Source organism: Colossoma macropomum, unplaced genomic scaffold (assembly GCF_904425465.1).
Source record: "Colossoma macropomum unplaced genomic scaffold, Colossoma_macropomum, whole genome shotgun sequence".
Classification (NCBI taxonomy): domain Eukaryota; kingdom Metazoa; phylum Chordata; class Actinopteri; order Characiformes; family Serrasalmidae; genus Colossoma; species Colossoma macropomum.
The window spans coordinates 355,487-375,000 of NW_023494903.1; the positions used below are offsets into that span (position 1 = coordinate 355,487).

The 19,514-nt window shown below is 39.1% G+C and overlaps 1 protein-coding gene across 1 annotated transcript; it reads right to left on the bottom strand.

The window, feature by feature from the left end:
• Nucleotides 1–552: 552 nt before the first annotated feature.
• bcl2l12 (BCL2 like 12) lies at nucleotides 553–14,623 on the bottom strand. The gene is made up of 8 exons (XM_036560739.1): nucleotides 14,223–14,623; nucleotides 8,976–9,144; nucleotides 5,614–5,890; nucleotides 5,246–5,438; nucleotides 3,247–3,354; nucleotides 2,990–3,063; nucleotides 1,718–1,978; nucleotides 553–863 (listed from the first exon to the last, which is right to left on the bottom strand). The coding sequence occupies exons 2-8, from the start codon at nucleotides 9,140–9,142 to the stop codon at nucleotides 825–827; spliced, it is 1,119 nt and encodes a 372-aa protein (XP_036416632.1). The 5' UTR covers nucleotides 9,143–9,144; nucleotides 14,223–14,623; the 3' UTR covers nucleotides 553–824.
• Nucleotides 14,624–19,514: the final 4,891 nt, after the last annotated feature.

Genomic DNA, 19,514 nt, shown 5'->3' on the forward strand with positions numbered 1-19,514 from the left:
GCAGTACAAGACAAAAAAAGAAAAAGTCAACAACATTTCTTTGATATAAGTTATATTTTGGTATAAAAATGTACATTAAAAACTGTTCCAGCATTTTAAAAAACATAAATACATCAATAAAAAACAGACAGTCACTACTGGTAGTGTTATGCCCTGGTCAGAGAATTTCTAGTGAGGAGTCCAAATTGAATGGGTTCACATGGAGCTTTTTGTGTAAAACTAAATGTTTTATACATGTTTAATTACTTTTATACAGAAAAATGCCTCTTTCTTTAATAGCATCATGATAGCATCAAACATTTCAACACCGTTGGCATATTTTGAGTGTTTTTAAGCTCCAGTTATAGAACTTTCTAACAGCGATTGATGTCAGTGAGTGGGAACTGCTTTAATCAGCTGGCCAACCAATCAGCACTCAGTAGCAGTAATGCTATCATCCTAATACCCAAAACCTCCTGCTGTAGAAAAACGGAAATATACTTTTAAGTTGTCTTTGATTTTTTAATGGAATACATCCTTCTATATTCCAAAATTAAAGAAAGTTTCCATGTAAATGTCTAGAAACGTGTTTCATTTTTGTTTTTTTTTTAGCCATTTAGCTCCATTCACCCCCATTCACTGGCTTATTTGTGCCCTCTGGCATTTTTTTGTCACTTCTTGGTCAGGCTTCCCTTAAACTGGCTCCAGTAATTCTCTAACATCAGGGTCTCTGCTGGCTCTGCCTTGGTCGTTGTGCACTCTACCTCACAGGTCATAGGTCACAGTGTAAAGATCATATCATAATGAGGTAGAGTACTTCCTTCTTCACATGCATGGCTTAGTGGTCAGTCATACTCCTGAGCCTCCAACTGGACGATACTCTCCTGCAAATATTGAGAAAAGGTTAATACAGACACAAAATGTAGCAGCAGCCACTTAACTAATTCAATGCTGCCACCCTCTGGTCATGTGTAAAGCTACAGCTGACAAACTGCATGTAAAGCACAGACAAAAAAAAGAGATATAGAAAGAGAAAAAGGTGAGGGAGAGAGACCAGTGAAAGAAAGAAACAGAGAGAGAATGATTGATGGTATGCTGTCAGTAGTTGTAGTGTGATGTACACAGTAAACAGTAACATATATAGACAAATCAACGATCATTACTGAGTGAAGCTAACATTGTTTAGTTCCTCCTTAAGCCCTAAATACATAATCATTACTTTTTAAGGCCGATTCTGATTTCTTTATAGGAAAATAGGCTGCTGGTTGATTCTGGCTGATTTGTGTGGACAAACAAATACAGACAGAAAATGAGAGCAAAAAAGAGAGAGACAAAAAAAAAAAACAACCCGGAAAAAATTTAAAAAGGAGAAAATTGGAGGCAGAGAAAGACACAGAGAGGGAACAATCTGAGAAAGCGTAAGGGAAAAAGAGAGAAATTAGATAAATATGAGAGAGAGAAGGGTGAGAGAAGTGAGAAGAGAGAGAAAGGGAAGAAACAGAGAAAATGACAGAGAGAAATGAGAGAAAGAGGCAGAAGTGGGAAATGACAGAGAGAGAGAGAGACAGAAAGAGAGAGAGAGGGAGACAAAGAGTAATTGAGAGAGAAACAGAGAGAGAGAGAGAGATTGAAAAAGAGAGAGAAAGAAAGAGAAATTAAGAGAGAGAGAAACGATGAAAAAACCCAGGTATGTGAAGAATGTTGGAGAGAGAACGAGATGAACGAGTGTGCTGCTCACCCATCCTCCGTGGCTCTTCACCCACGGGGCGAAGTTCTCCATGTAGCGTTCAGCGAAACCCTCCACACGCTGCGGAACTCCGGTCGCCGTGACGACGCGCCGGGTCACCTCCATGGTGATGGCGACGCGCTGGAGGGTGGGGCTTACCGGAGCAGGTAGGGGCGGGTCCACGGTTTCACTGGCACACGTGTCCAGCAGCTTTGCAAAGGATGCGTAGGACAGACGGTTGAGGGAGGAGCGCAGCAGCGGGTTAGCGTTAATCTGCAAGACACACAGGAGCCATTAATGAGACATCATTCCTGCTGCTGTCTGTGGTGGGAGGCATTTCTCCATGACTGTGATTTAAGGTGGTACAAACGCACTGATGGTCATGACAGACATCAGAATGTTTCATGTCATGACTGCTAACTATGGTATACAGCAAAAACTATGACATGAGATCAAACATTACAGCAGCAGTCTTGAGAATTACTGAGAATGGTGCAGTCGTATGCAAAAGTTTTAACACCCCTGGTCCTTTACAGGAAACACTTAAATATGACATAATTAGGACATTTTTCGGCACATTTTAGTGCACAGTTTCTAATTATTTACTGAATTTAACGAATTTGACAAAACATAAAAAATAAAATGTGCCATAATTTTTACGCAGGCCAAATCAATGTTTTATTTGTTTCCCATAATATTAACAGGATGTGTTATCTTATTTTGATTGCGGGGGGGGGGTTAAACTTTTGCATATGTCATGCGTCATGACATGTTTATGGCATGGTTATATCAGTGTAATGTTTCATCACTTAAAATGTTAGAATTCATTATATTTGATTAGGGATGTAGTAAATCCACTCAAAGTATTTGTTCACTTTTCGGCCAAAATAAAATTCAAATTTTAAACCTAAAAATCCAGAAAATTGTTTTTATTGTATAGTGTATGTCTGTGTCTGCCCTGTGATGGACCATTGAGTGCTGGGATAGGCTCCAGGGCCCAGGAGGATAAGCGGCTTAGACAATAAGTCATTGTCTATATTCCGCTACTATGTAAATACCTCCAGTCAAATTTGTGTATTCAGTGAATTCCTATGAATCACAGCTGAATCAAATAGCTGTTAGCTCAATGATTCACACCTCTGACTGTGATACCAAAGAGATTACAAGGCACAAAACTGACTGCTCAAGTAATTTCCCTATCCCACTAAGCCCATTTTGGCCTTTCTGCAGCAGTTGGAGGGCTTTAGAGTGGAGTAAACAATCAGACAAGCGGATGGTGGTCACCTTCTCATTGATCACGTCCCCCTCTGTGGTCAGCACCTGAACAAGCGCCTGGACTATAGCCTCTTTGTCATGTTCTGTGAGGAGGTAGAGTCAAGAGAGGAGAAAAACAGAAGAGGGAAAACACTCAGTATGAGTCAGCACATTGTTCAAGTAACATTACTCGTTTGACCGGATCAGTGGAGACCAGCAAAAACAAAAACAAAATCAAAGCGGTGATGGACAGGATTCTTGTTGGGGTAGATCACGTGCAGAATCACCTTTAGGCTGGATGCGTTCAGGTTTAACAGGGGATTTCCTCTTAACACTGTGCTGAGCAATACGGTCCAAAGTGTGAGCCACGCCATCGTAGAACTCAGGAGGGTGAGCTGGAGAAAAACATGTCAAGATATTTATAATAAAAATATAATAATAATAATAATCTTTATTTATTTTGCACTTTTCATGCCATGGGCAGCTCAAAGTGCTTTACAGACAGGTGATAAAGCTTACCAGTAATACAAGAAATTATAAGGATTAATTTAGAAACATATAAGAAGAAGACAGATCAGATTAAAAGATAAAAACCACGAGACATAGAGTTTTAATGAAGCACTGAGTTAGAGATATGTTTTTAGATGCTTCTTAAAAGTGAGCACTGAGCTTGACTGTCTAATATAAGGTGTAACTGAGCTCCACAGTTTAGAAGCAGAATAACTGAAAGTCACTGAAAAGTCACTGAAAAGAAACTGCAAGTCACTGAAGTTTACAGAAGGTCAGTATCTGCAGATCTAAGATCATAAACAGACAGACACTCTGTGATGTAAGCGGTGCTTTAAGGTCATTTAGAGCCTTAAAAACTAGTAACAGAACTTTAAAATCTATCCTGAACGATACAGGCAGCCAGTGCAGCTCTTTTAAAACGGGAGTGATGTGATCTCTCTGTTTAGTTTTTGTTACGATGCTGCTGCATTTTGTACGAGTTGTAAAGGATGTATTGTTTTCTTAGGAAGTCCAGTAAGAAGATCATTACAGTGATCAACTCTGCTTGTAACAAATGCATGAACAAGTTTCTCCGCGTCACTTTGAGATAGAAAAGGCCGAACTTTAGTGATATTTCTCAAATGATAAAAAGCTAAACATACACATTTACATATTATTTATGTTCATATTCCTACAGTAGGAGAGCAGCTGGTGGAGGCATAAGTAATAACAGCAACCACTAGTAATTAGTGCATGTTTGAGGCACTTTCGGGAACGACTGATCTGATTCACAGTCCTGCACTGAAGGGGAATTCCACACATTTTTCAAAAGTTGTCTGTAATTACATGGTTCAGATGTAAACCAAGTCATTCAGACAGGGTTTGCTCCATTCCAGAGAAACTACTGTCGTAACTTTTCACAGTGGTGGTGACAGGAACTGAACGTCTGAAGCGTTTAATGCCTCTTGGTGAGTTCAGCTAATGCCAACAACATGGTGGTGGTAGTATGAGGGAAGGCTGATTGAGGGAGGGGGGAGAACTCTGAGAACTTGGGCTGGAGTTCTGGGCAGCTTCCGCCTGTAGCTAGAAGGCCAGATCCCCCTCATAGCTGTAGTAGGACTGATGTAGGACTGATGTAGGACTGAGTAACAGGGAGGAGATTGGGCGGTGGGATTGCGAACCATTCGTCACGGAAGCGGAAGGTGAGGATGCGAATTCATAGGGCGTTTGATTGGAAGAAGGAGGGGTTTCAGGCATGTTCTTCCCCCAAACTTCAGTCACAGCGTAATTACATTTAAATGTACCTATCAGAAAGTTTTTATGCCTTTGTTTTTATGAAAGTTTTGAGAATGTTCGGCCTAAAATATTTGTACAATAACCATTCAGGAGGCAAAAAAGCCCCCAAAGAAAACTTATATTTTTTAATTTGGAACTATTTTACCACTATCAACATTACATAAACACTGTAAAAAATGGTTTGATGTTTTAATGTAAAAAAGTGACCTTAAGTGACTTACTAATTTCATTCATTCATTAAACTTGGAACAATAAATTATCAGGAAAATAATGTGCATTTTACATTCTGTTAACTTATTATTAAGTTCAATGAACTCAAAATTGTAACATATCTTGGATATACTTACATTTTTAAGTAAAAAATGATAACATATTTTGGATATACGTATATGTTTAAGTTAAAGAATACATGTTTCAGTTCACTGGTGGTTTTGGATGGGAAACAAAATAGCTATACTTGTGTTGTGGTCATCATTTCTCCATGTGTGGGTGCAAACTTACACGGCGACAGGGCGGCTTTAGAGGGGCCTTGGTCCTTGTCGATGGGAAGCGAAGATGGCCGCACAGGACGATCTTCTTTCTTAAAGCTCTTTTTCTTTAAAAAAAGGTCTGACAGTTTTATTTTGTTCTTCTTTTTCTTCTTTTCACCCGATTTTCGTTCCCCTTCCTCTTCAGACGCAGAGGACTTCTCATCCTGCAGGAGAACAGACAGAAATATCAGCCACGACTGAAAAAGCCCAGTAAAAAAGAAGTAGAAAACGTTGGCTTCTGGAAACTGTAAGCTTTTTTAATTTATTTTGTTTATAGAATTTCTATGAAATGGCTTAGAATAGTATTTTATTATGAGGAAAAAGCCCTTGTTCCTTCACCTCTATGAGTGACCTGATGGTAGCGCTGCCGTTCTTGGATGAAAGCCCCTTCTCTTGTCCCGACTGTCTCTCCAGAGTGCCATTTTGTGAATGGCTACTCTGTGATTGGTCAGCGTTGCCATCTTTCTTTGATTTTCCTGACGCGGTCGAACGCGGCCTCAATCGCCTCTTTATCAGGTTTTTAATCCCATGCTTCTTCTCCTCCGCCGCACTTATCTGTTCATCCAGAGAGTCCCACCCACTCTCTTCTTTCCCCTGCTTCTCCTTCAACAATGCACTGGGACACAGACAAAGAACCACATCCATGAGACAAAATCAGCACTTATAATAGCAGCAGTGAACACAGTTTAGGGCCAAACAGGGCTCCTGATCTACTATATACATTTTACAATTGGACAATTTCTTTTCCAACAGTGTGACTGGTTTACTGAGGTTATTTACATGTGAGAGTGAACATTTTTAAGGTCTCAGGAACATTTTTAAGAACAAGTATGACAATATTATTATTGTGATAAATTGTCACAATAAAACACAATATGCTTTCGGCAGCTTGTAGAATACTGACCAAATGTCTGTTTCATTATAAAGAGAGCAAATTAATCACATTCAACTGGATCTAGAGCTAATGTGTCAAACTCAAGGCCCGTGGGCCAAGTCAGGCCTGTCACACAGTCCTCTTCAAATTATTTAAATTTTCTATTAATATTAGCCCGTTTCACCATGAGCTGCACTACAATCCCCAGCATGCACTGCAACATAATGTGCGTCTATGGGACAGCACGATAAAAAGAAAAGATGTCGAAGTTGGGGACATTTAAAGAGGTTTAACAGTTATCTGTAGCTACTGTAGCCCATTGTTTTATATAAAGCCTTTTTTATTATTATTTTTGAATAGTTCAAATATACAGTGCTTATTTTTTGCTGTTGCAGTTTTGGGTCACACTTTATTTAGATGGTCCCCTATAGAAGCTACAGACTCTTAAATCATTAACAAACTTTCTGGTGAAAGTTTTCTTTTCTCTCAGTTGATCATCAACAACATCATGGTTGGAGTTAGGTTTAGGACTAGGTGTAGGTTTTGCCTTGAGGTTGGGTTTAGGGTAAGTGATAGATTTAATAGAATCTTTCACATTCAACTTCAAGTTCAGCTGCATTTATTAGATATTTAGTTGAATGTTACTTAAAAGATATATTGAGCATCTACAAGCTATCTACAGTGGACCATCCAAATAAAGTGTTACCCAGTTTTGGCATATTTTGAATTTAACAATGGCCAGTTAGAGCTGGACGATATGGCCAAAAATGTTATCACTATAAAAACATTTCATGTCGGTCGATATCGATACATATCGCGATAAATCAAATCAAATTTTTTCTTTCAAACTTGAAGGCTGATTTTTGCTCCTGAGTGGTTAATCATGGTTTTAAACTATCCTTTATGGTAGGGATGGGCGATAAAATGATAACAATAATTATCGCAATATAACTTTCCTCGATAGAGCTATAAGAAATGTTCAATAAATGTTTGATATCATAGAGCATTCTCACACTTCCATGTTCTAGCGACAGACGTGGCGTTTTCTACTATGCCACTACTCTGCTGTTGCCAGGAGAGGGCGCACTTCCGAGTTTTGACATGATTAGAAAGGGAGGGGGCGACGAGTAAGAGGAGTCATCAAATATACTTTAGCAACGTCTGAAACATGGAGTTATACATTCCCTGTTTGAGTGGAGCGACCGGCGATCTGCTCTCCTGTGACCAAGTGTGAGTGACCAGATCAGTGGCGTAACTGTACTGTCCTACAGCGAACTCACCTCTTTCTGTACATCCTAACCAGCTTTAGCAGCGTTAAATCACGTCTGCTCCTCACAACTACAGCACTATTATAGCGCTCAGTCATATTTTAGTATTAGTGCATTCCCGAAAGTGAAAGAAAGAAGTGGGTTCATGCCAGTTACAGCTCTGATTTATACGAAAGTAAACTGAGGACGCTGTGTGTCTGTGTGGCATCGGAGAGCGGGAGAATGCTAGGCTAGCTGTTTTTAGCAGCTGGCTAACTTGAAGCAGCGCTCTGTCCCTCGCACAACATGGCAAATTGATGATACTGTATATCAAACACGACAAAAAAGCGCTAATTTCTGCTGGCCCATGGACTAGCTGAGATTTTTTAATATGCCCCTTTTAGTGGTTTGAGTTTGACACCCCTGACTTAGAGCAACACGGAGTGACAAATATTTAATAAAAATTGTTGTGTTCACAGTTTTTGATAGTATTTTTTAAAATGTAGCACTACTACATTACTACAGTAATCAGATTTCTCAGTGCATGTAAACTCTTATTTTACTCAGATTATTTTGGATTTCTTAGTCTGCGCAGGTGTAAAAACAGGCCGTGGTACCGGAAATAAGCAAGCAGCGTTTAACACAGCACAACACAACACTTTCGGAGCGACGCTGGAACCAAATACATGTTTGACGAAATGAAGGATTTAAATATTCTTCATCTTCTATATGATCTATGTTCATATTTTCAGGTAAGGCAATGTTTTAACAAAAAGGCCGCGGCACGAAGTTTGAGTTTTATGTTACGTTTACGTCACGTTTTCTTCTGTGAGTTTATTGGTCGGTTGCAAAGCAGAAATTTGATTATTGCCTATTTTCCCATTATCTGATTAAGCAAGTTCACGTAAACGTATTGAACGGATGACTGACAAAATCTGATTTTCTGCAGCCATTGTCTGATTTCTAAGACCTTGTTTCACAGTAGTTTTAGGCTAATATGTGTTTTTTTTTTAATAAATTCATGGCGGAGAGGCACATGTGTGTTGTGAGGCAAAATAGTCCTCAAAGAAATTTTTTTTTTTCTCAGCTGTGCCACTATTTTACCATCAATGTAACACAAACACTCAGAGACACATGTGGGTACACTGGTGGTTTGAGACAGTTAATAAAAAGGCTGTATTTGTGCTGTAGACATCGCTGGTTCCCATCAACACCACTGTAAGGAAATCTGAGCCGGTAAGTTTTTCTAAACTTTATCACATCTGTACATCACTGCTGATTAGCACAGGCGATTCTGAATGCTTCTTTGAATTCCTCTGAAACATATAATAAAAAAAGCCAATGAGCAGATCAGAGCTTCAATCAGGCCTGAAATTTCAGTCCAAACTGACTCAAGCCCAGCTAAATTTGGTCTGAACCCAACCCGACCCGACCCACATCATCTAAAACAAATTCCGTTCTAATATAACATTTCATTGTAACCCCAAATGCTGAATTAAACCCGACAGGATAGCTCTGGTTAAGCTAACACGCAGTGAGCACGATAACAGCCATCATCAAATCACAGACAAATAAAATACCTGAACTTGTTGGGGTCGTGGTATTCACCCCCGATCCTCCCAGGACGGTCCGCCGGGGCGGCGGAGAGAGCCTTGCGAAGAAAACTCTTCAGCACCAAGCGCGTCTCTTCTTTCACCTCGATGAGAGAGGGAGTGGGCGAGGGAGGTCCAACTACCTCCACAGACATCCCTGAGAGAGAAAGAGAGAAGACCAGTACAGTGGACACTCCAGCTACAACTGAGCTCCAGAGAACACACACAATTCCAACACATTCAAGAGCTCTTCTATTAAACCTCACGTCATTGTGAATCACTCTCATATGGCGTTTCTCAAGATCCCGCGGAAACACGCTGAACTGTGGGTATCACAGCACGGTTCTGCATTCTAGTCTCGTTCTCGCTTCTCGTGTGAAAGCAAAGGTTATGCCAGCACCAGAGGGTTAAACTCGTGCACTGAAAGCAAAACTAACCATCCAAACTTGTTCCAACTGCAAACTTGGCAGGTTCTAGATCAGAATTGCCAATGAAGTGCCTGAGGTGTTCCTCTAACTGTTAATCTAAAAGAGCAACCCACTAAAAGGTTTAAGTGATCGTAAACTTTCAACTTGATCGCTTACAGTGTGTATGTGTGAGTTTGGGGTTACTGAAAGCTAAAGGTGTTCATTTTGTTATTTGCCAGCGTAAACAGTGGTTCTGATGGTATTTCAGGTTGCTAAGGCTCCTACACTGCTTAGATTTTATCCAATGTGGTTCCTAAGGTGTTGTGAGGTGGCTGCTATGCTATCTCAGGTGGTTGCTAAGGTATTGCGGGTATGCATTTGCTATGGTCATCACAACTGGTTGCTAAGGTGTTGCTAGGTGACTGCTATGGTATCCCAAGTGGTTGTTAAGGTGTTTTTAGAAATTTGCTACGGTATCCCAGGTGGATGCTAAGGTGTTTTTACAAAGTTGCTATGGTATCCCAGGTAGTTGCTAAGGTGGTTTTAGGAAGCTGCTAAGGTATCCCAAGTGGTTGCTAAGGTGTTGCTAGGCAGTTGCTATGGTAACCTGGCTAGTTGCTAAGGTGTTGCTGTGGAATAATAATAATAATAATAAGAAGAAGAAGAAGAAGAAGAAGAAGAAGATTAAGAACAACTTACTGACAGTAAGTTAATAACAGCTTATTAATAAGCCAAGCCAATGATATTGATCTATAAAATTATATTGGTTTGGGTCACACAATTTTCATATCAGTCACCCTCCAGTTTATAGATGCTTTAATTGAACATCCAAAACATTTGTATTAGGATGCACAACACGTGTTAATCGTTAACGCAACAGTGACTGTTACCACAGATGGCTGTTATATGCAAACCAATTATACTGCTTAATAATACGTACTAGAACACCTACAGGATGTATTTATGTTCCAACAAAAGACAATTATTTTGGTGAACGCCCTCTGAGACGGTCACACAGACCTGATCAGCCACCTGAAGGACTTCTGACTTCACAAACTATTCTCAGGCCTGGGCATCCCCCTCTGAAACAATATTCCAGAGTGAAGTGGTCTGGTAACTCGTTCCTGATGCATATGCAATACTGGAATGCATTGACATGTGCTTACTTATGTTGTCAGACTGCCCAGTTGACAAAAACCTCCGATTAAATTATGCAATCGTGATGTTTCCTTGTGGCTTCTTCTACACTCTTCCTATTAAATGACAAAGCCCTTCCTCTCACTGCAGTACCCCTCCCATAACTGTGAAAAAAGCAATGCACTGAACTTACATGAGTCAGATGTGTACAATCACTTGCACATCAATAAGTTAGATTTCAGCAACACGACTTCGTCATTTAATTCACTTACTTTTGGAAATGATGGTTGAATCAGGTAAAATTTAATTTAGACCTTTTTCAGTGTAGAAAATATGAGCTTGGTTTTACTATGGAGAACACAGTCCTGTGTTCAGAAACTGACCAATGAGTAAATGGTGTGTGCCTCACAAATTATCTACACAAGATAAAAGGCTACAATCTGTGAGTGTACGCCTATATAGTGGACCTATAAGGTTGGTGTTTCTAATAAAGTGGCCAGTGAGTGGAAGCACAGGGATGGTGTTTCTAATAAAGTGGCCAGCAAGTGGAAACATCATGTAGGGGTTTCTAATAGAGTGGCCAGTGAATGGAAGCACAAGGTTGGTGTTTCTAATAAAGTGGCCAGTGAGTGGAAATACAAGTTTGATGTTTCTAACATGCTTGTAATTACATTGTAGGGGTTTCTAATAAAGTGGCCAGTGAGTGAAAGCACAGGGATGGTGTTTCTAATAAAGTGGCCAGCAAGTGGACACAGGATGTAGGGGTTTCTCATAAAGTGGCCAGGGAGTGGAAGCACAGGGATGGTGTTTCTAATAAAGTGGCCAGCGAGAGGACACAAAATGTAGGTGTTCCTAATAAAGTGGCCAGTGAGTGGAAATACAAGGTAGATGTTTCTAACACGTGTGTAATTACATTGTAGGGGTTTCTAATAAAGTGGCCAGTGAGTAGAAGCACAGGGATGGTGTTTCTTATAAAGTGGCCAGCAAGTGGATGCATAATGTAGGGGTTTCTAATAAAGTGGCCAGTGGGTGGAAATACAAGGTAGATGTTTCTAACATGTTTGCAATTACATTGAAACTGGATAGTAAATGAAAGTAACAGCTTTCTTAAGGCTGACCTGCTGATAAGAAGTATGAGATATTACATGAGCAGACACGCATACAGCGTAACCATATCTGTCAAATGGATCTAAACGCCACTATATGAGGGAAGTATCAGAGAAGTGAAAGCAAAAGTGCTGATATTCACATCACACAGACGAACCTGGAACTTCCAGTCTGTCCACGTTATAGACATTCTACACATGATCAGGCCCATCCCTCCCCTCTTCAGAAAGCCAGCCGCCGTTAACGCGGCTGTATGACGTAGGCGAAAAGCCACAACTCTGCCTAAAAAAACACGTTCAGCTGCTTATCTGAATGTCATCAGTACTAATAGTTGATCTAAAGCAGATCTGCTGCGTTTAAAGGCGCGCAAGAGGCAGCAGAAAGAAGACACAGTCACGTCTCCCTCTTTCTGGTGAGGCTATTCGTTCAGAAAGTTAAACAGTGAGCTGTTTGTGAGGCAGCAGTGCACCTGCTGACAAAGGATACAATGACCTACATATACAAGGGATTGTTGTTTAATTCCCATTGATGCTTTTAGCTATTGTACCCAACACATCTAATAGATAGAGGCTGGAAATATGAGGATATTTATCGTTATAGTGATAAATTACATCACAATATACTTTCCTGAAGATATTGTGATCATCAGTACTTAAAGCTGCACTATGTAAGATTTTTTTTGGTTAAGTTGAAATAAGTAGCATTACTGAGAGTAAATAAATAAATAAATAAATGAAATAATCATTTAAAAGTCTGTTGTGTCAGGTTTTGTGGGAATTTGTTAGACCATGGTATTCACCATTACATATTAACGTCAGGCTCAGATAGAAGGTCTGGATCGATGTTTAGGTCTCAAATGCAAAAATCAACTTTATACTGATGAAGATTTGATGACAATAGTAGATAATTCACTTAAATCCTCAGAAGACGCGTCCTTCTCCAAGTTTTGACCAAGTTCTCTTTGAATCCTCTTTAAACGTGCTCGCAATCATCAAATTTATCACATTACAACTCACGTTATAAATCGTCTTCTCCTCGTGCAGTTACACATTTCCACCAGAGAGGTTGCCAAATCCCCGTATCTTACGTAGTGCAGCTTTAAAGAACACTGAACAACAGCATATTTCATTATAATGAGAGCTGAATTAGTCCTGTTTATTTGGATTTAGCACAGCAAAGTACATACATTGAATAAAATTTTACTCATCACTTTTCAAACTATTTTTTTTTGTATCAGGGCTTTTTCAGTGTTCAAACTTATCAAACTTAGAAAAACTAAACATAGTGATCTACATACTGAATCGAGAAGGTGCCCTGAAATATTGTGACATTATAATTTTGCCACATCTCCCACAATTAATATAATAATAGTCCATAATAACAGAATAATTACGCCTGGTGTGCATTAAAACAGATCCATCAGAGAAGAAATTCTCCATTTCAACATTAAAGGTTTTGATGACAGAACTCCAGCAGCACTGCTGTGTCTGATCCACTCAGACCAGCGCAACACACACTAACACACCACCACCACGTCAGTGTTACTGCAGTGCTGAGAATGATCCACCTCCCAAATAGTACTCTGTGAGGGTCCATGGGGGTCCTGACCACTGAAGAACAGGGTAAAAGGGGGATGCAGAGAAACAGATGGACTACAGTCTGTAACTGTAGAACTACAAAGTGCATCCATACAGTAAGTGGAACTGATAAAATGGACAGTGAGCGTAGAAACAAGGAGGTGGTCATAATGTTGTGCCTGATCGGTGTATACATTCAATTCATTTAATTGTTTTGAGGGACTCTCACACCTCTGTCCTTTTACTTTAGGCTAAAAGGACCAAACCAGAGGAACAGAGCCAAACTTCACTTCTCATGCTGGATGTACTTAGAAGCTCCAGTGCAGTTCTATACGTCACTGAGTACTTAAAGGGGAATTTCACTGATTAAAAACTTGCCCGCTCAGATTTCTTCACAGTGGTGGTGGCAGTAACCAGGGGTCACAGTGTCTTCTACACAAATACAGCCATTATGTTTACTGTCCAAAACTACCAGTGAACCTACAGGCATTCTGGATTTATATATGTGACGCTGATGGTGGTGAAATAGTCATAAATCTGGAAAAGGTAAGTTTTCTTTGGGACTATTTTGTCTTATAACACCATCTTTACTGTCAAAGCATTTAAAAAAATGACCTTCGGGGAGAAATCTCGTCTCAAAACAGTGTCTCAGGCATCAGGCTAAGCATTCACACACATTTCACGTAATAACTTTCTGGGAGGGAGCTTTTAGAGGTGGACGTCTGGTTCCTATCACCACCAGCGTAAACAAGTCTGACCTGGTAGCCAAGTTTCGCTAGAACGGAGCACTTCACACCAAACTACTCTGAACGACTACATCTAAAGCGCTTAATTTTCGGAGGAATTTTGGAAAATCAGTGGAGGTCCCCTTTAAGAAAGGGACTCTTCTCTGTGGTTGTAGTCACAGCGGCTGAGCTGAGCTGCCTGTTTCGGGACTGTGGAGTCTAAAACAGGCCATTAAGTTTTCCAACTAGGCTGATGTGAGTTTGTTTGTCCTTCCTTCTTACCTGACTCAAGGACTTCAGCGCCAACACGACGGCCGGGTGTCCATGCAGCAGTTACGACGACCTCGGTCACCTCGGTCGAAGTAACACTTATATCACGTTCAAAGACAAAGATAAGAAGTTGTCAGACTTAAACCCGTCTACAGTCTCCGCTCTCTGGACGTGGCGAGCCGGGCCGAGTCTCCTCGCCGCGCTAATCACAACAAGCGTTAAAACTCCGCTTTCTCGTCTTTGTCCGCTCACACAGCTCGGCTGGCTGTGACTGAGATCAGCTGTGGGTTCCTCCTCAGTGTGAGGATCTCATGTTTGACTTCAGACCGATTCCTGGAGATCTCTGCTGCTGGGGGGGGGAAGAGGAAGCAGGGACACCACCGTGCTTACACTCCCGGCCTGCCGGCATTGTTTTTATTTCCCCGCCCCCGTTTCAGCTAAGCCCCGCCCCTCCCTCGCTGTGATTGGTCAGTGCTTAGTGGTTAGCCAAGAGGCAGCTAGGATAAAATTAGAAATGCTTTTTTTTTCATCCACGAAAGAAACAAAGGGAGCTTTTTTTCATGAAAATTTTCATTTGTTTGTGGTTTGGTGTAAAATGGTTCATTACAGAGAAACTTGCAGACTGTTTCTCTTTACAGTGGTGGTCATAGGAACCAGGCGTCACAGTACAAATGCAGCACATTTTACGTACTGTCTAAAACCACCAGTGAACCTACACGAGTCTTCTGAGTTTTGTCTGTAATGTTGATGATGGTAAATTAAAGAGAGCTGGAACAAGTTTTCTTTGGGGACTGTTGCGCATTATAACGCTCTGTATGTACCTCTCCACTAGTCATCTATTAGAAAAAGGAGTTTTAGGCCAAAATCTGATCCCAGAACTAGTTTAAACAGTGACTGGTGAGTGGTGGTTAGCCAGAAGGCAGCTAGGATAAAAATAGAAATGCTTTTTTTCACCCACGAAAGAAACAAAAGGAGGTTTTTCATGGAAATTAAAAAGAAATTCATTTTTCCTTTTGTAAATAAAGTCATTTATTTGTGGTTTGATGTGAATTGGTTATTGTAGAGAAACTTACAGTTTGTTTTCTTTACAGTGGTGATGATAGGAACCAGGCGTCACAGTACGAATGCAGCACATTTTATGTACTGTCCAAAACCACCAGTGAACCTACACAAGTCTTCTGAGTTTTATTTGTAATGTTGATGATGGTAAATTAAAGGTAAAGCTGGAAAAAGTTTTGTTTGGGGACTGTTGCGCATTATAACGCCCTGTATGTACCTCTCCACCAGTCATCTATAAAAAGGAGTTTTAGGCCAAAATCTGATCTCAGAACTTGTTTAAACAGTCATCAGGCAGAATATCCATAACCATTGTGTGTAATAACTTTCTGTGAGGGAGCTTTTAGAGGTGGACGTCTGGTTCCTGTCACCACCACTGTAAACAGAGCTTTTCACACCAAACCACTCTGAATGACTTTGTTTACATCGTAATAATTTTTTATATGTGAATGTGAAAACTAATTCTTGACGAATAACCATGTTATTATTGTTCTATTGTTATATGCTGATATAATTTATTATTATTATTATTATTACAATATTAAAAAATCACTGTAAAATGACAGACTCCTAGTTTTACTTGCACAGTAATTACTGAACAATATTAACAGTAATTAACAGTAAACCAGCAACTATAAACTGTGAGTCCAAAGTCATCTGCACTTACAGTAATAAGCTGTAATTAAAATACAGTAATTTCCTGTATTTTTACATAACAACTGTAAAAACAATGCAAGGCAGTAGCCAGTAAAGTTCTCTGAATTTACATATGAACAAATACTTCATTTTATAAGACTTATGCATATTCTTGTAATTTAAAAAGACAATTTTAATAATGTTAACATTTAATTACCATGTTTTGCTCTATGTGTGCACAGAATGCAGAGAATATGCTATTTTAAAATGCAAATACACATTTTACAGGCATTTAAACCTTGCTTATAATTAGCAAAAACATGCCCAGTAACTTAAAACCATAAGATTTTTATCAACACCTTAAAAAATCCAGCATAAATTTTTTAAAACACCATCAGAATAAAAACACTTAAAATGCTTCTATTAAATATGTCTTTTAACTCATATCCCATAATATTGTGCTGTACAGCCCAACATCAAAGTAATTTTCTCTGTTATTAGAGAAAATATCTTAAGATGAGTTGATTTCACAATAAAATGATGAATGCAGTATTTTACTGTGAAACGTTGTGTTATGTATTGTGAAATTGTGGTGATAATAAACAGTCTACAGCTACAGTCTCAGAAATAAAGGTAGTAAACTGTCTCTGGGGCAGTACCGCCCTTCTCACTGGGGTGGTCCCCTCAAGGATTCATTTCAGTACCTTTAGTCAGGGAACATAACTGAACCATAATCCACTGAAATGATATGTTCTAAGCTGTACTGACTCCACACACCCCGTCTCGTCTCCAGGCTTTTATTTTACTGTTCTGTTTTAAAACATTCGGTTATGAAAAGGTACAAATACAAAATTTTCACCTGGAAAAACTTAAAAAAAAATTTACGGTTCACAATCAGACCTTAAAACCACTGTTTGTACCTTTGAAGGTACTTTTACATTGTACCGAGAAATGTTGTTGTCATACTACTGTTGTTGTAGTTGTTTTTAAACTACTGTTGTTGTCGGCGTAATGTTTTGTTATAATCTGTTAAACTAGCTGACTGACTACTCGCTGCTGTTTTGGTCATGCTGGGATCTCCAATCTATCAACAAAGTGTGATTGTGAAATGAGGAAAATTACTCTGTGGTGGATGCAGGACTCTACTTGTCAGTCCTAGAGCGGGAAAGGGGAAAAAATTGGAGCGTTAGATTAAAATGCTATGTCAAATGGTGCCACACAAAAAGTAGCTTTTAAGATACTTAATAGAGAAATACGTACTTAATGAATTCAAGTAAATCACATTAAATTCTAATTAACTGGAATGATTCATTTCATGTACTACACTCTTAAAAATGGTTCTATTTAGAGGCACGAGTTTTCCTGCTTAAATGCTTCTTTGCATGGTGAAATGGTTCTTCAGATTGATGGAGACTATGTGCTGTATATGGTTCTATATAGAATCAAGAAGGGCTCTTTTATTGTTACATGCTTGACATCATAAACAGCAGAGGAACTCTTTTTGGTGCTACATAGAACCATTACCAAAAAGGTTCTATAGACTGAGGATAAAAGACAAATGAACTCAGAGATGATCAGAAGTGAGCAGATGTGCCTAAACCTTCACTGAAGTGTTGTTAGACCAGTTAAAGGATTGAAGGTGGAGTAGGTGATTGATTTTTGGAAACAATTTTGTTATATTGTAGGCCGCAGCACTGTAAAAACCCTGTCCCGTCATTTCATTCCACGGCCTCCCTGCCTGTCTACATACATACATGCCTGATGACCTACTCACATGCACGTGCTCTGCTCATGTACTCATCTGCGCATGTGTGGAGTCTGTCACTCACACACACACACACACACACACACACACTCACACACACACACACACACACACACACACAGTGAGCTTGGTTCACAAGAATGATGGAGGAAGTTACACAGGTACCTACAACAGCTCACCATAGAAAAAAGAAAGAAAAGACAGAAGGAGAAAAGGCTTCGAGCAGAAAGAGGTTAGATAAAGCAAGAAGTCAAACCAGAGTGAGCATAAGTGTGGCTTTCCCCATATGGACAAATGCATATTCCCAATGTATTTATCAAATATATTTTTGCAATGTATGAAAATGGCCTAAAAATGTATTTGTTAAATATATATTTAAAATGCATTAATTTGTATTTGTTATTATTTCAATTGTATGTAGTTTTAATATAATTATATATATATATATATATATATATATATATATAGTTATATAGTTATATAGTTATATATATTTTTCCATATGGGTCCACTGGTCACAAAACCTGAGGGAGCTAAAAGGCCTGGAAAGCGACACCTAGGATGCTATTTTTCTGTTGGATGGGTAATTATCTTGTCTTGTTTATGGGGGGAATTTATTATTTTCCTGAATTATGTACACTGTAGAACCGAATGAGTTCAGTGTAAGTAAGTAACCCAAATCTGATGAGTAAGGGGAACTCAAATGGTTTAAGGAAACTGATTGCCTTAAACCATTTAAGTTTAGGTTACTCAATTCATTTGACCATGAGTAATTCCCTGAACAACACATTTGTTTATTGCTGTATACACTTAAGTAAACTGAGTAAATCACTCCTTTGATCTTAAAATGATTCAGCATTTTGGACTTAGTCAATTAAGTCATTCTAACTTATATTTACTGCCTTTACACAACTCTAGCCACTCAAGTTCAGCTAACTCAGTTTCTTCCATTAAAAGCTAAAGTAGGCTTTAATTTTAACAAATTTATACTGAATGGCAGAACACTTTTGACAAGAATGGCTTAAACAGTTTAACTTAATACTGCTCTGGACCATCTCGCCCAATACTGACAATTCAGCCCAGAACGCAGAAGTGAGCTGAAGTGTTCAGAACCACATTCAGCAGGTGAAGTTATAGTTGCTCAGCTTACTCAGCACTGATCTACAGTCAGCACTGACTGAGATAAAATGAGCTCCCAAAATTTAGGAAAGAGCCAACAGAAATGATGCAAGTTTTACTCAAGGTTGCATTGACCAAGCTTTCATCAAGTAAAGCTGAGGAGTCTTAACAAACTAAACTAAATTGCAAGAGGTTGATTCAACTCAAAGATCCCATTTAAATGTCCAAAGTTGTCAAAAGTTGCATGAAAAGCATGTGAAGTCCAAATCATTCAAATGTAAACCCAACCCTGTCTGCACCGACCAGTAAAGTCAACTTAAATAAAAAATATTGAACATAAAACACTTGAATAAAGTTACCTTAACTCAAAATATGCTGACAAATGATTTTACTCAAAATGACAGAGTTACTATCTCAAGAATTCATTTTTGAGTTGGTTTGAATTTGTCTGATTAAGTTACTCCAACTTTCTGTGGTATTCATGTTGTGTTGACTTAGGCAAAATACGCTTCAGTCTGTAGGACTTATGCAAATTAAGTGATCCCAACTAACTTTCCCTAAGTAACTAAGGATTATACAAGAAATAGTATATGTTACTAGATTTGCATTAGTAAGTGTAACAGATGAGTAAAGTAAACCCAAAAAAATTTAGTGCAATTGTTACATTTTACAGTGTAGCCAGCATAGCAGCTACTTATGCAGCTACATTATGTATTAGTCCAACACCA

Coding starts and splice junctions, on each gene's coding strand:
- bcl2l12 (XM_036560739.1), bottom strand. CDS start 9,142: ATGTCTGTGGAGGTAGTTGGACCTCCCTCGCCCACTCCCTCTCTCATC. Junction 3,355..5,245: donor TAAAGCCGCCCTGTCGCCGT/GTAAGTTTGCAC, acceptor GTTTTTCTCCAG/CTCACCCTCCTGAGTTCTAC. Junction 3,064..3,246: donor TGAACGCATCCAGCCTAAAG/GTGATTCTGCAC, acceptor ACCTCCTCACAG/AACATGACAAAGAGGCTATA.